The 16581-nt window shown below is 40.6% G+C and overlaps 1 protein-coding gene across 2 annotated transcripts in view; it reads right to left on the reverse strand.

Moving 5' to 3' along the window:
• Positions 1-16581, reverse strand: part of LOC120031851 (disks large homolog 2-like) — a 198358-nt gene that overhangs the window by 8061 nt on the left and 173716 nt on the right. The window contains exons 18-23 of one of the 2 annotated variants that reach the window (XM_038977671.1): positions 13383-13497; positions 13118-13294; positions 8626-8698; positions 6078-6174; positions 3770-3820; positions 3233-3334 (exon numbers count right to left, since the gene is read on the reverse strand). In XM_038977671.1, the coding sequence (XP_038833599.1) occupies positions 3233-3334; positions 3770-3820; positions 6078-6174; positions 8626-8698; positions 13118-13294; positions 13383-13497 (615 nt within the window). Of the gene's footprint in view, positions 1-3232; positions 3335-3769; positions 3821-5482; positions 5529-6077; positions 6175-8625; positions 8699-13117; positions 13295-13382; positions 13498-16581 lie in introns of those variants that run through there. The other variant, XM_038977674.1, reaches the window with a different exon arrangement.

Genomic DNA, 16581 nt, shown 5'->3' on the forward strand with positions numbered 1-16581 from the left:
AATCAGACGATATCTACAGCCGTTCATCGGATGACAATTTTTAAAAATACATTTAGTCATTTAGCAGACGCTCCTATCCAGAGCGACTTACCGGAGCAATTGGGGTTAAGTGCATTGCTTAAGGGAACATCGACATACACTGCTCAAAAAAATAAAGGGAACACTTAAACAACACAATGTAACTCCAAGTCAATCACACTTCTGTGAAATCAAACTGTCCACTTAGGAAGCAACACTGATTGACAATAAATTTCACATGCTGTTGTGCAAACGGAATAGACAAAAGGTGGAAATTATAGGCAATTAGCAGACACCCCCAATAAAGGAGTGATTCTGCAGGTGGTGACCACAGACCACTTCTCAGTTCCTATGCTTCCTGGCTGATGTTTTGGTCACTTTTGAATGCTAGCGGTGCTCTCACTCTAGTGGTAGCATGAGACGGAGTCTACAACCCACACAAGTGGCTCAGGTAGTGCAGCTCATCCAGGATGGCACATCAATGCGAGCTGTGGCAAGAAGGTTTGCTGTGTCTGTCAGCGTAGTGTCCAGAGCATGGAGGCGCTACCAGGAGACAGGCCAGTACATCAGGAGACGTGGATGAGGCCGTATGAGGGCAACAACCCAGCAGCAGGACCGCTACCTCCGCCTTTATGCAAGGAGGAGCACTGCCAGAGCAGTGTATATTTCACCTAGCCGAAACCGTGACCTTTCAAATGTTTTATTTTATTTTATTTTATCTATTTGTTAGAAAAAGACACAAACTTCATTCAACCACTTTGAAATCAAGGTCTTTAAACAATCAGGGGGGATAAAAGTTGTTCGCAAGACAACATTTAAAGATAGAGTCCTTAATTGAAACAATAAAGCAGTCCCCCCGCCTCAGTTTTGGTAGAAAGCTGAGGGATGGGCCTGGAGAAATGTAACCCCTCTCAAATTCACAGACAGAGCTATGGATGCAAAGACTGACCATCCATGAAATAAAAAAATATTGTTTTAAGCATGTTTTGAGGCTATATAGGATTTATTTACATTGTTTTACAAACATTGCAGTGAAATACGTTTCTATTAAGGGGTTCTGATGGGGTACGACAGTTGAACTAAGCACATGAGCCATTTATAAGTTATATTCTTCAAGAATCAATGAGTATTGATATTTAATTCATAAGTCCACAAATGGCTGTAGCAACTAAGGATTCTAGCTTTAATGTCATTTGTTAGTATGGTCCCACTTTACAATAAGTGGCTCTAATACCTTTTTATTTACAATATAGTTACGAAAGGCAGGCACAGTGTGATCACAGTGTAGATACACAAACACAACTGCCTGTTTGTGTGTGTAAACAAACTAATTCATTGTGCACTGTTAGAAGAACATTTTTCAAAATAACATGATCGTTTTGAACCCATTATAACTAGTACACCTACGCTGAAATCTGGAGGGTGTAGGGTTTTCAGTGTGATAGGATGTAAACCCAGTGTAAGTGTTATGATACTCTAAGGTGCTCGATTCAATCCGTATCGCGGAAGTTCAGCGCAATAACACAATTGAAATTTAAAGGCAATGTTCGCGCGTTCGCAGAGACTACATTCACGGTAAACGCTGCATATGTCGGCTCAATTGGAAATGACCTTTACACTTTAAATTGCCCTACGGCGCTGAACTTCCACGACAGGGATTGAATCAAGCCCTGAATGTGCTTTTGTTCAATCAGAATTCTTGGTATACGTGTTAACGTAAATGTGTATAATAGGGAAATCTATAGATTCTCTGTCACATTGGTTAAAAAATGTGTAGGTTTTTCCGGGGAATATACAGATTTACCAGTGAGAACAGAAATCTACACATTCCCCACGGCGAATCTGTAGATCTCCTGGTAACTGTGTACAGAGAGGCATTTTAAAATGTCAATACTTCTACATTTTGAATCAAATACTTACAACAGAGTGGAACCTATTCTACCTTTCACTACATTGACTTTACCAACAACTTTGTTACACTACATATATTCTGTATAGCAGCAACTAAGTGGCTTACTTACCTCGTTGCCCTGAACTGTTAGCTGCTTTATTTGGTTTTAAAAATAGAAAGATAAGTAAATGAAAACAAACAAAATGAAAACAAAAAATATGACATCAAGTACACAGTGATGTGAAATATACAATAGTATTAAATACTCAATTTAGTTTAGTCCAATATTGATAGTCCCAAAAATGCAAGTCTTCATGATCACTTTCATTACATGACGCTCAGTCTCCTGATTCCCAAAATCAAATAGGAGCAAAAAAAGTTCTAAAACTTTTCACAGGCCTGCTATTAAGACAACCATGCGGCTTGTATGTGCAAAATAATTGGATTGTGAGACCACATTAATTGTGTACAGACGAGAAATGTGTGAAAAATGGTTTTTAGAGTAAAATGCTCCTTTAAGCCAGAAACGCTACCGTCCACGAACCTTTGAACTTAGTAGTATGGCCTCACTATCTTTCATACTGGTCTACAACAGTCATACAGCTTTTAAACTAAAAACTACCAAAACACCAAATCCTGTTGTCCGTAAAACTATATCCAAATGTGTTCCCATAGCTTCTGTTGGATTGTGAAAAAATAAAGTTTGTAGTAACTTAAAAACAAACAAAAAACCTAACCATCGATTACAGTGTCTCCTGGCCCATAGACTACATTCAGTGTGAGGAACCATTTAACATCAAGTTCTAAAACCCTGAACTTCCCCTTTAATGGTTCAATTAAATTGCACATGTGAATAGAAGTGAATAATAAGATCCTACATTACTATTGTCATCAAGAAATATTCTCTGGATAATTTAACCAAGTATGTAATATACAAAACAAAGAACCCCAAAAAACATGTAAGAGGAAAAAATTAAATGCCTTTTGATGAGAAATTAGGAAAAACAATGAATCAAACACTATAATGACATAACAAATGAAGGAGATGGATATAAACCACAAGCACAATGGTGTATTGGCAGCACAGTGGAATTTACAAGGGCAACGGTGGTATCTACTGTTTATAGGGAGAGCTAATCACAAGGGCACATGATCACACAATTCATTTTTGTGGAGTGCTGCTCTAGGATCAGGTCCTCTCTGCCCATGAAATCTTATCCATTTTGATCTAAGAGGCAAAACTGATCCTAAAATCAGCGCTCCTACTCCGAGAAGCTTGTTACCTAAGGCCCCTGGTTTCCTTGCGAATGTACAGGTACTTACGTGGCACGCAGGAGCCAAATTTGTCAGGGTATTCTGATATCAGGTCGTCATTGATTCTGTCCTTCATTGGTCCAAGGATTATGACGGGTCTGGCGTAATTAACTGAAAGATAAAATGTGTCGATTGACTAATTTACAGACGTTTGAGGCTATAACTGTCCCCCTAGCGTTACTCTCTGCAGTAATTGTGGGCATGCAATTTTACTACAATAGCCGCTTACCCATTGTCACGCTATATCCGAGCAAGACGATGCATGCTAGCGCCAGAACGGGTTTGATGTCTCGAGACTCAACAAGTGATTACTTCCTGTAAATAACTAGTATGGAAGAACTTGTTGAATCTTGCCTGAATCTTCCTGCAGGAGTTAACAGGAAGTCATCAATTGTTTTATATCTGGATTTTAAAACCTTGTGGCACTAGTACACATTGGCTTTCATGGATATAGCCTGACAATGTGTAAGTGGCTAATGTTTCACTGACTGAAAAAGTGCTGAGGCATTAACAAGGACCGCTTTGGTGAAAGATTGGAGTACTCACTCTCATGTCGAATGACAGGCTCATAAGAGAGAATCATGTCCTCTTGACTCCCTGGTGACATGAAACAATAAGAAAACGGTTACTAAAATAGTTACTATAAAACAGAAAACGGTTACTAAAAACAAACATGACATACATGTTCATGCTTATTCTCATGATCAAGTGTCTTACGACAGGAGAAATGTCAATCTGGATGAGTAAAGAAGTGATTAGATACTTGCAATGAAAACACTCTTGGTGTAAATTGTGACTTTGCCACACTTAAAATAGGGATTGAGAGACTCTGTTGCCAAGGGAGTTCAACTCCTCTGCTGCACTATGCAAACAGGCTTCTCAAGTATACATTTTACAACAAACAAACAAACTGAGGTTCTTTTCTCTCGTCTGAAATTACGACCAGTGGATGCGTTTTGATTTAGAGCTGTGGCCACAAATGAGTGTACTGAGTGGATAATCAAACTACAGCTGGTAGGGACTGCCATATGGACCTCAAAAGGAACCCTTGACCATCAGTCAAGTTATGACTATGGTGATATATTGGTCGCTTCATTGCATTACTTGTCCATACACTTAAATAATATGACATCAAATCAGTTTCTTTAGTCAAAAGATTGTCAATATAGGCCTAATTTAATTTAGGTCACGATTATAGCTCTCAGGAGGATGATCACATTGGGTGCTTGTCTCAAAACCGAAAAAAACTCTTTGCCACGATTAATTTAACCTTCTACTATAACACACCAAGTGCCCTGCTTCACTTTGAAGGCTTCAGCATAACACCTATAAAACCTATATGAATTGTTATCTGGCAACTCATAGTTGTATTTAATTGGTGCTTCTTTGGCATGTTAAGTTAATTGGTTAGTATGCGCAAAACACATCCACATCAACATTCCCCCCATACTAGCCATAGTTATACTGTAATTATAAAGTGTCAATCTACTTCACATAATTGTTGCTTTTTTATTTATTTCATATGAAACACAAGACGGTACCAACGTGATTTTGTTCTGCATCTATTTGTACTCTGATCCCGGGATTTGGACTCAACATAACATCAATAATAATATATAATAGTTATATAAAAATAAGAGGAGAAAGCAAATGTTACACAGGTGGGTGTCCATTATTGTCGCAGTAAAATAAAAAGTTGTGACAGAAAAATAAATGGGAGACAAGAACACCTTCATTCTTGTCATGGGATTCAACAATGCAATGTGTCAAACTCATTCCATGGAGAAACATTCAAAATGTACTATAAGTGAGATAATTAAAAAGCACAAATATACATTGCATTGACAGTAAGAACCCCTTAGCATGCCAGCCTAAAAAGAGCTGATCCCATTCAGATGACCAGTGTATATCCAAACAGATAACACCTGTCTGTTGTAGAAAGAGACAGAGAGATTTACTATAAACAGAATAGTTGCATAAAAAAAATGAACATTTATTTCCAGACTTAAACACTTTGTTTCCGTCTTTCTTTTTTTGTGTCATGCAAACAATCCTAATGTTAGGTGACAGAAATCAAGACAATCAGGTCCCAAAGTGAGTCGTGATACTGCAGCATGCAAACAGGCTATCTAAAAAAGAGTTAATAAGGCAGCGAAAAAACAAAGAGGGAGGAAACAAGCCCAAACTCAAAAGGGAAATGTGTTGGGGGGGGGGGATTTGTTTGACTGAAACGACAGGACCATTCCTAAACCAACTTACTCAGCGTCTTTGTCCCGTACCCGTCATCACCTATTCCTGGGATGTCCTACATGGCCGTCCCAAGAGAGCAAAGACAAGGAGAGAAGGCAAGGATAGCCGGAAAGGAGGAAGGAAGAGGTAAGTGGCGTTAAAGAGGTGAAACGGTGAAACCCTGAAAGGCAAGATTGGTTAGTCCAGCTCAGATCATCTGTCTCAGTTCAGACACTGTGCAGACACCAGACGACCAGCCTAAACCGGTCCTAACTAGCTCAGCACCAGTACAGTTTCAGTTCTCTTATATCACCCCTTTCAGTAATCCTCACATGCTGTAATTAAAAATACATTTTTTATTTTTATTTTTTAGGTCATATCAGATAAGATGATAGATGAGCCCCGGGGAAAGTTGAGGAACCACTGGTGACTGCTCAGTGCTTGACACAGGCAGATCCTGACTTGAGCTCCCAGATGCCATCACTCCACCAGAGCCAAAAGAGAGAGAAAAAAAGATAGGAGGGGGGCCGGCACACGTCTCGATAACGCACCTATGTATCACCTATATGTACCTGTGTCAGTTTGTACCTGTATGTGTGAGTATGTTCGAGCCTACAGTACTTACGTTCGGAATCACTGCCATCCTGCTCACCCAGCTCGTTCTTGTAGAATGGGAACTTTCGTGTAAAGATGAAGTTGTTTTTACGCTTGTCATTGAATGACTGTGGAGGAAAGAAAGCATGGGGTGGGGCAAACAGGGAGCTCTAATTGTTGCCACATTCATGCTGACAAACCAACTAGCTGCAATATGTGGGACATGAAGAATCGATGGCGGTCACCAAAAATGTTACACATGACTGACATTACAGTACTGACGCTACACTAGCTGATTCCTCCCTCAAAGCAGAGTTGAATTATAATAGCCTAATCATTAATGTTGTTGATTTTGCAAAGGAAATATTGAATAAATGAATCAAGACATTTGACAAAACTCTCATTTTGTTTTACAAATTCAAATTGCAATAAGAAAGATGCGGTTTGACAATAACACTGTCAAAATGACTCAATTTGTGATAGAGAAGAATTACACAGCAATATCTGCCATCATTTACTTCATGTGCCATAATTGCACCCGAAACATTCTGAAAACACTTGAAAATAAAACAAGAACAGAACAGGTGTTGAAAAGAAAACACACATAATTGCCGATATGTGGTATGCCATGCAGCAAACACGTTACCAGGGTCATGCTATGAAAGAAGGAACATGGCTGTGACACAAACGACTGTCCAACAATCATGCAGGTTAGAACTTCGGGAGGTGGAGGGATGAGATCCCATGCCATGGCAGTTGGGAGTTCTAGGAGCTAAAATGATTACACTTTTTTAAAGAGAAGTTGTGCGTAGTGCTGTTTGAGGAGCTTGGAGGCAGCGTGGAGGAGACTGAAGGAATAGCAGTTGTAGTGTTTATCTGCGGCGGATACTCATTTGCAGCCATGTACTTCATGAACCCATTCTAAAAGGTATATTCTTTGAACCAGCAATGACCACCGCAACTGGTTCAATAGCAGCCTCAACTGCATGTGTTCGATACGTTTGGCTCTAACTGTCAGCTGAAATAAGTGTGTCCAATGGGTGGATTAAGGTGTGCATAAAAGTTGAGAATTGTATCATGTAATCACAGTGGTTGTGATTCTTACACAGGGGTATCATAAGGATTGACATACTGGCATATTTGTTAACGTGGGTAACATCTGTGACAGACTAATTATCGTGTTAATTTACAATTGAGAAGGATACAGCAATGCGACTACTGCAATGTGTGCTCAGAATATGTACTATTTCTCATGATATTACACACATAGGGCTCTGGTCAAAAGTAGTGCACTACATACGGAATATGATGTCTTTTGGGACGCATACTTAGTGTCCTATTGCTATTAATCATAGCTGTAAAGGACATGCTGTAAACGATGCACACAGCCTAGAAAAAGTATTCACCCCTTTAGGGATTTAAACCTGATCAGTTATGCAAGTCACTGACTGTAAAATAATTATTGTATTGACACAACTGCTGGAGAAATCCTGCTCCTTAGCCCATTAGTGCTGAAAGTTTGGCCCAGAGCCACATCAAAATACAGGGACCATTTCATGTTTCAAAAGTCTGCTTTACAAGACACACATTCAGAGCTAGTTATGACATTGCCATGGATACTTTCCCAACAGACAAGCTTATTCAGATGAAAAGGGTTCTGGGTAGACCCTAAGGCCATACAAATGTAATAAAATGTTAAACATATCTTTTTTAAATATTTTTTTTTAAGTGAGGCACGCAAGTAAAAAATAAAATAAAGTGTTCAAATACTATAATCGACCTTAGTTCAACACCTAGTGACCAAATCAAGAGATTTTAGCCTCTTTGGGAGGCCAAGAGGCATAATTCAGCCATAATCTAAGAGGAAGTTGTGTGTCTCCTTACTGGAAGCTTGAGGACATTATTTTATTTGCAATTTGTCAATACAACTTTTCCCCCCAAAAAATCATTGTATTTTTGAAAAATAAACAATTAAATACATTTGTATGGCCTAACCCTCCAAAACCTATTGGAACCCTTTTAAATAAGAGTGCAGCAAATTCAAACCAAAATCTTCTTTTTACTTGTAACATAGGTAGGCAAAAACATTGATGAACACTGGCGGAATGTCCTGCTGTTATGTCCAAAATTGAATAAGAGTACAAAGTATGGTAATTTGGCTTCTGCTTCCGCAGAGGCTGGGAGTTTCATGAAATAAAAAGAATATCCTCAAATGCTTCATTAAAACAAATCTAATTATCTAAATGTGCAATGTTTATTTAGGGTCAGGGCCGTGAGGGATAGCTGTCAGGGAGAGGGGACAGCCAGTAGAGATGTGTTGAGGTCTTTTCCACTCAGGCAGAGAGAGCTTAGGCTAATACTATAGATGGCCATAAATGACTATCACAACCTCCCCTAATGTGAGGGTAATCTGATTCATTTCACATTAATTCAGAAAAAACTAAGTTTAGAGGCTACTTTTTCAACTTAACAAAGGAATTTATTTGATAAATGTGGGTTTACAAGCGTTTCCATTTCGTAAAACGTCTTCAAAAGTTAAGTTGACTTGCCAGTCCTTAGTATAAGATCTTAGCACTTACCCCTTTTGAATCGATTCCAGGTTTGGCATTGAACTTCACTGTCTTTAGACGTGCTCGTTCTTTCCTCTCAACCCTGCCAGTGCAAGGAAAGACACATGTAAAATAAAAAATAATAATTAGAGTGGCTTTTCCATTTCTCCAATGCTCTCTGCGGCAATTGATTTTCTTGTCATTTTGTGGGGCTTCACTCAGTCTACCCAGAAGCACCCCCATGGGGCAGAGAAAATGTTGCAGTTTTAAAGTTTAGTCCCTGAAGTTCTACACATTTCACCATGACTTATGCCATATTCATATGGAAGTCAGGACCCCTGGGCACGTGCCTTGCCTACCCGGTCAGTAATTTGGCCATGATGACAACAAGGTTTAGATAACTGGCTAGACTAACTTACCTAGCAATCTATAAAATGTTAGTTGACATTGGCTAATTGATTGACTGTCAGTAACTGACAAGAGGAAAACTGCTGATGTGCTAAATTTCAAAATTGCAGGTTGTCTATTCTACTATGCTATCTCAACAGTAAGTTGAGACCCGACAGGACCCCCCCCCCGTGGTCAGGGGCCCTACATGCAGCGCGTTGTCTGCACATAGGCAGAGGCGCTTGGGAACCTACCACACCTAATACACCTTTGAACTTCAGATAAATGGACTGGTAACTGAATGCTTTAGGAATGGAGACTGTAGGCCAATATAATCTCTCATGTCATATACCAATATATCTCTGTTCAGCCTTGTGTTCATTTCTCAGCTATGCTTGCTAATAAAAGAGCTACACTGAACAAAAAATATAAACGCAACATGTAAAGTGTTGGTCCCATGTTTCATGAGCTGAAATAAAAGATCCCAGAAATTTTCCAAAGGCAAAATAATCGTATTTCTCTCAAATTATGTGCACAAATTTGTTTACATCCCTGTTAGTGAGCATTTCTCCTTTGCCGAGCTAATCCATCCACCTGACAGGTGTGGCATATCAAGAAGCTGATTAAACAGCATGATCATTACACAGGTGCACCTTGTGCTGGGGACAATGAAAGGCCACTAAAATGTGCAGTTTTGTCACGCAATACAATGCCACAGATGTCTCATGTTTTGAGGGAGCGTGCAATTGGCATACTGATTGCAGGAATGTCCACCAGAGCTGTTGCCAGAGAGTTGAATGTTGCTTTTGAATTGCTCTGCTATTATTCTTGTATGAGGTATTATTGGTTGGGTTACCCACCCCTGTGCTGTAACGTGTGTTTTAGATGGTGCGTCTTATCTTTTCTCTCCATTGGCTATCTGGCAAACAGGCTACACTCTAGGCATGGGCAATTATTTCCCATGGAGGGCCACATTAGAATATATTTTTGCCATCGTGGGCCAGAATCATATTACAGGATTATACATCATGTGTACGACTGTGTTGACAGATATATTTACTGTAAATCACGTCCAGATATGCAATTTATTTAACTTTTTTAACATGCACAGAAATAAACCATATTCATGTTCTCCTTTTGGTAGGTATTTTCATTATTAAACATGCAATGAACTACACAGAGGGAAAAGTACACTGTGCATTCAGAACCACGGACAGAACTCTTGTTAACGGGTATGCACAAAAACAAAAAGAGAGAGAGAGAGCTCAACATTACATTTAAACTACTCAATCAGTGTGAGGAGTGAAGTCTCTGATGGGCATTGACTAGAGCAGTGAAGTCAGGTATAGTTTCTGACGTCGCTATGCGCAGGATTGCTGAGAGGTGAGAGTCAGTAAGAGATGATCTGTGCCTTGACTTGTTATATTTCATCACTGAAAATGTCTGTTCACATACATAGGTCGACCCAAACAGTACAAACATCTGAGCATGACTCCTAATCATTGGAAAGTTTTGTTCATTGAAAGATGCATAGAACCTCGTCAGTGACATTGTTTTGAATAGTTCTCCAATCACTGCATCAGACTGAAGATCGATAAGATCAAGCTGCAGGTCAGTGGGAGCATTAGCCACATTCAAGGTGAAAGGAGAGGAAACCAACAACATGTCATTTTCCAACACTTTGAAATCCTCAAAACAACGAGAACTCACCTTTCAAAGCACGCAGCAGTGATGTATACTTCTCCCGTTGGTCATCTGATAGGGAACAGACTAGTAATGTCAGAAGGTGGGTGAGATTGTTGGCTTCTACTTGGCTGGTCAGGAAGAGTCATTTTCCTTTGAAGGCTTTGATAAGGCTGTACATCTGATGTGCAAAAAGGCCCTTCCCTTGTAGTTTGGAATTCAGTTCATTCACGAGGGCCATGATGTCCACAGCGAAGAAAAGAAAAATCAGCCAACCATTCTTTATCTTGCAGATGAGGGAAATCCACATATTTTAATTTCATTTGCAAAAACTCAGCAATCTCCGACTTCAGGTCCCACACCCTTTTAAGCATCTTCCTCAAACTCAGTCATCTCATGTTTGTGTGATAGGGGAGATCTGCATGACCAGAGTCTGTCTCTTCCAACAGTGAGACAAACTGCCTGTGGTTTAAAGATTTTGCTCATGAAGTTGAACACTTTAGTGACTGTATCCACAACATGGCTCATTTTCAGAACACATTTACAGAGCACCTCCTGATATATAATGCAACGCAGGAAAATAATGTTCTGATCTGGGTTCAGCTCAGCTACTTGATTTTGTATTCTTTTCAAAAGGCTTTTGTATTCTTTTTTTTCCTGTCAAGTTTGGGCACCGATCAGTGGTCACACTAGATAACTTCTCAAACCCAGTCCCAGCTTTGCCACACACTTATTAACCTCCTCCAATAAATATTTCCCTGTGGTTGTGCTCTTCATTGACTACACTGAAGCAAGCTCTTCTGCCATTTCAAAGTCTGGGGTTATGCCTCGTAAGAATATCAACAACTGTGCCGTGTCACGTGCATCACTGCTCTCATCCAGGGCCAAGGAGAAATAGGTGAAATCCTTTACCTTGTCTTTCAACTGTTGTTCCATATTCTCTGCGATGTCCTCAATACGCCGTGTCACTGTTCGTCTTGCCAGGGAACATTTTCAAACAGCTCTTTCTTGTCGGGGCAAAGTATTGCTGCAGAGTCAATTAAACATTCTTTAATGAATTCGCCCTCAGCGAATGGCTTGCTATGTTTAGCAATTTTGTGGGACAGTACATACTGTAGCTGGCTCTCGCAATTCCGTCGTTTGCTTAATGCCGTTTCGTGAAAAGTCCTTGCTGCTTTTGCAACTGCGAAAGCAACTCTTTCGATGCTCTTGCCCTCTGCTCAGAAGACATATTTCTCTGCATGCTTCGTCTGGAAGTGTCGGGACAAGTTGTAGTCTTTCAAGACTGCGACGCTTTCTACACTAAGCACACAGCTTTCCCTGATACCTCAATAAAGAAAGCATTTCGCTACACTCGCATTAACATCTGCTAATCACGTGTATGTGACAAATAAGATTTGAGAAATATTACTTTCACTGTCACTGAAATACTACTTTCCTTTTCTTTGAAAAATTCAATTTTTTCGCAATTTCTAGCTAGTTACTATTTGTAACTGTGACGTGTGTCAGCCTGTCAGTCACTGTCTGTCCTCGTGTAGTTGTTATTTATACGTGCCTTCAAAATAAATGTCCCACAAGCGGTGGTAGTTAAATCATTACACAAAGGCGAGTATTCGTTGGGCTTTTCATTTGAATAACAAATACGTTTTTCCAAACTTTACTATCGCAAATTCTTTATGTGATCTGAGCATGATTCCGAGGGCCACACTGAATCAGGTCACGGGCCACATATGGCCCCGGGTTGGCCTTTGCCCAGGCCTGCTCTAGCCAGTCACTTTTGCTGATGTGTGTGAGTGTGTGTGTAGCCAGTCACTTTTGCTGATGTGTGTGTGTGTGTGTGTGTGTGTGTGTGTGTGTGTGTGTGTGTGTGTGTGTGTGTGTGTGTGGTAGCGGTATCTATCCTACTCTTTTCCTTTCGGCAGGGTTAATACCTGCCAGTCACCCGAACAAAAAGCTTTCTTTACCCCTCTCTAACAATACCACTACAAACTCTATGCAAAGGAGATGTGTCTGCTGCATGAGGCAAATGGTGGTCACACCAGATACTGACTGGTTTTCTATTTCATGCCCCTACTTTTTTTTTAAAGGTATCTGTGACCAACAGATGCATATCTGTATTACCAGTCATGTGAAATCCATCGATTAAGGCCTAATTTATTAATTTCAATTGACTGATTTATTTATATTAACTGTAACTTAGTCAAATCTATGAAGTTGTTGCATGTTGCGTTTATATTTTTGTTCAGTATAGCTTGTGTAGAATGAAGTATTTCTTGCAGTAAAATGATACACCCAATGTTATTCTTTTTTGCGGGAACATATATATTTTTTAGCATCTCTCAAGCAAATTTGCGAACAGGTAGGGACGTAAAAGGTCCACTGTCCCCCCGGATGTGAAGTTAGCCTTTTGGTCAACCACGTTACAGTTTAGTTTAGCACATCCAACACTCACCTCCTCTTGCTGGGGATGACCCCCATCTCCTCGCTGTCCCCATCGGGGGTCGCCCTCCGGGCCTGCCACCATTCATCGTCTGAGGCGTTGATGACGTGGAGGATGTCCCCGTATCTAAAGCTGAGGCCTTGGCTAGGGAGGCCACTGTCTTTGGCCTTCTCATAGTCAAACTGTGCTCTGTGATGGTAACAGAAGGAGACATACTATTATATAATTATTACGGTAAATGCTATCTATTTGGGATGACAGTCCAAAAGAGACCCACCTGACGTAAAGGGAGCGTTTCTGATTGGTTCGGAGGGATCCGGACCCAGAGCTCATGCTGTGGTTCATCATCTGTTCCCGCAGATCATGGATTTTGGCCTCGAAGCGCCCGTACTCTGCAAGGGAAAGACAACACCCAGGAGTACAATAACGTTCCGTTTTACACTCAATGTATACTGCCCTACACTGCAATGGAAAAAAGGGGGGAACTGGCCCTGGTCAAAAGTAGTGCACTGTGTAGGGAATAGGGTGCCATTTGGGATGCATCCATAAAGGATTATTGTGACATTTAGTGTGCATCAGTAAAAACAAAAATATATATTTGTTTATATGCTTACATTTCAATGGACAGAACCAATGTTTTCAACTGCTTTATATTGATTGATGTATGTACAGTATTACTATGTAAAAATATCCCTGATATTTTATGCAAAACAATATTGTAACGGCTGATTTTGTTTCCCGATATAAATGTCCAAAAGTTAAAAAATATATTTTTATTTCTTAAATGTAATAAGTTGAATGAAGACGTCAATATGCCTATCATACCATTTAAATGCTTTGGTCAATATTAACGATCCTTTACTGTTGCTTAGGACGTGCATTCCCAGTGATTTGCCTTGTCGAATTTGTCTCTCGGTTTTGGATCGTTTCAAAATACTAGGTTGCAAAGGCTGGTTGTGGAGGTGGCTGTGGGACAGGACAGAGAACAGGTTCGATATTGGCAGTCCTATTGGCTCAGGGGGTAAAAATCCCCTACATACAGATGAAGGATCAACTTATCCTACCCGTAGTGGGAAAAATGTAGAACTGACCCAAGATCAGCATCTTGGGAAACTTCACCTTACACTGTCCTATTGAGTGAATGCTCTGTTTACAGCTCTGAGAGTCCCCCTGCAAATTCTCCCTCCCTCCACCACACCCTACGCAAGGTGACATACTGTACAGAAAGCAGACAATGTTAGAGACAGTGTCTGAAGGGCACATGCAGTACAGAAAGCTCAGATAGTCCTCTAAAATGTTGCTCTCAGGATAGTCGAAGCCCCATGCTTCTTCCCATCCAAACCAAACATCCACAAAAACCTAAAATCTTATTTAAATCAAATTTGATGTTACATGCTTCGTAAAACAGGTGTAGACTAACAGTGAAATGCTTACTTACGGGGCCCTTTTCAACAATGCAGAGAGAAAAATATAGAAATGCTCAGAAAAGCAGTAATCGATATCTTCCAAGACAAAATGGAAAACTGTGTTTCCATTGAACTCCATGCCACTTTGCTCCATCAATTTGAAACTTGTCATGACACCACCTCTATATAAAGTTTGGGGATGATATATATATATAAAAAAACATTGAAGCCAGCGGTTTAATTACATTTTGACCCCAAAATCCTAACATAATGCTAATACTATCTCATGAAACCTACTGTGATGACATTTGGGAGAAAGGCTCAAAGTCCCCTACCAGACCAAATAATCACAACATCTCTGAAAGGGATTGTGTAGCTTTGAAGTCACTTAAATTATTTGGATGTGAGTCAGCGGTTGGTGACCGTGGCTAGGTAAACCAGCTCAAAAAGTATCTTCTTGTCCATAGACTGATTTGAGTGTAAGGAAACTAAATATGTAATTATATGTGAGATAATCATTTGGGTGAACTATCCTTGTAATAAAACACTGCTGCAGAAGTCGTATCTGAAGCCCTGGGCAGCCATTCAGCTAATGAGGCAGAAAGACTCACTTCAGCCTAAAGCCCACAACATACCTCGGTATAGCAGTCAGCTAAAGCAGGACTGAGAGCGCATGACCCAGTCAATCAGACTAACGTTTGGACGGAGAGAGTTCATTATTCAGATTGGACAGAAAACATCTCCTGGAACAGTTCACATCAGTAAGGTTCCATACAAAATACATGGACACAAACACAACAAATCATCCAAATAGGGAATCCGCGAGTCTTAAAGCCAATTTCTTCCCGGATGCATGTAATGTGCTTCCCCCTGAGAATGCAGAGTTTTGGGGGAGAATAAGAGCAGATTCGCCCAGGCTGTGCCTTCAATGAGAGAGATGAGGATGTGCATTACAACCAGCAGAAAGACCGTTCTCAACGTTGACATATTCAGGCATTGCAATACTCAGATGCAGAGAGAGAAAGATATTCAGTGATCTAACTAGATGTGAGGTTCTAATACGGGTCTTGTAATGTGTCAGAGGAAAATCGTGTCATCTGTAGAAAAACCTTTGAGTGTTGAAAGAGCCATTCCTTAATCTTTGTTTAGTTTGACAAAGATGCCAAGTCTACCGTTTTAATTTGAGATTTGTCTAATCTTGTTTTGCGCCACTTATAATAATAATAATAATTATGCCATATAGCAGATCGTTTTCTCCAAAGCAACTTACAGTCATGCATATGTTTTAAGTATGGGTGGTCCCAGGAAACCACCAACCGGGCGATAAAAGCACCATGCTCTACCAACTGCGCTACTAAGGAGCATAATGAAAAACAGTCGCATCTGCAACCCTGAGCAGTCATGCAGCTACAGTGCATTCGGAAAGTATTCAGACCCCTTACTCAGTACTTAGTTGAAGCACCTGTGGCAGCGATTACAGCCTCAAGTCTTCTTGGGTATGACGCTACAAGCTTGGCACACCTGTATTTGGGGAGTTTCTCCCATTCTTCTCTGCAGATCCTCTCAAGCTCTGTCAGGTTGGATGGGGAGCGTCGCTGCACAGCTATTTTCAGGTCTCAACCTTCGTTTCATCAGACCAGAGAATCTTGTTTCTCATGGTCTGAGAGTCCTTAGGTGCCTTTTGGCAAACTCATGTGCCTTACTGAGGAGTTGCTTCCGTCTGGCCACTCCTACCATAAAGGCCTGATTGGTGCAGAGATGGTTGTCCTTCTGGAAGGTTCTCCCATATTCACAGAGGAACTCTGGAGCTCTATCAGAGTGACCATCAGGTTGTTGGTCACCTCCCTGATCAAGGCCCTTTTCCCCTGATTGCTCAGTTTGGCCGGGTGGCCAGCTCTAGGATGAGTCTTGGTGGTTCCTAACTTCTTCCATTTAAGAACGGTGGAGGCCACTGTGGTCTTGGGGACCTTCAATGCTGCAGAATGTTTTGGTACCCTTCCCCAGATCTGTGCCTCGACAAAATCCTGTCTCGGAGCTCTACGGACAATTCCTTTGACCTCATAGCTTGGT

The sequence above is a fragment of the Salvelinus namaycush genome, chromosome 3 (assembly GCF_016432855.1).
Source record: "Salvelinus namaycush isolate Seneca chromosome 3, SaNama_1.0, whole genome shotgun sequence".
NCBI lineage: Eukaryota > Metazoa > Chordata > Actinopteri > Salmoniformes > Salmonidae > Salvelinus > Salvelinus namaycush.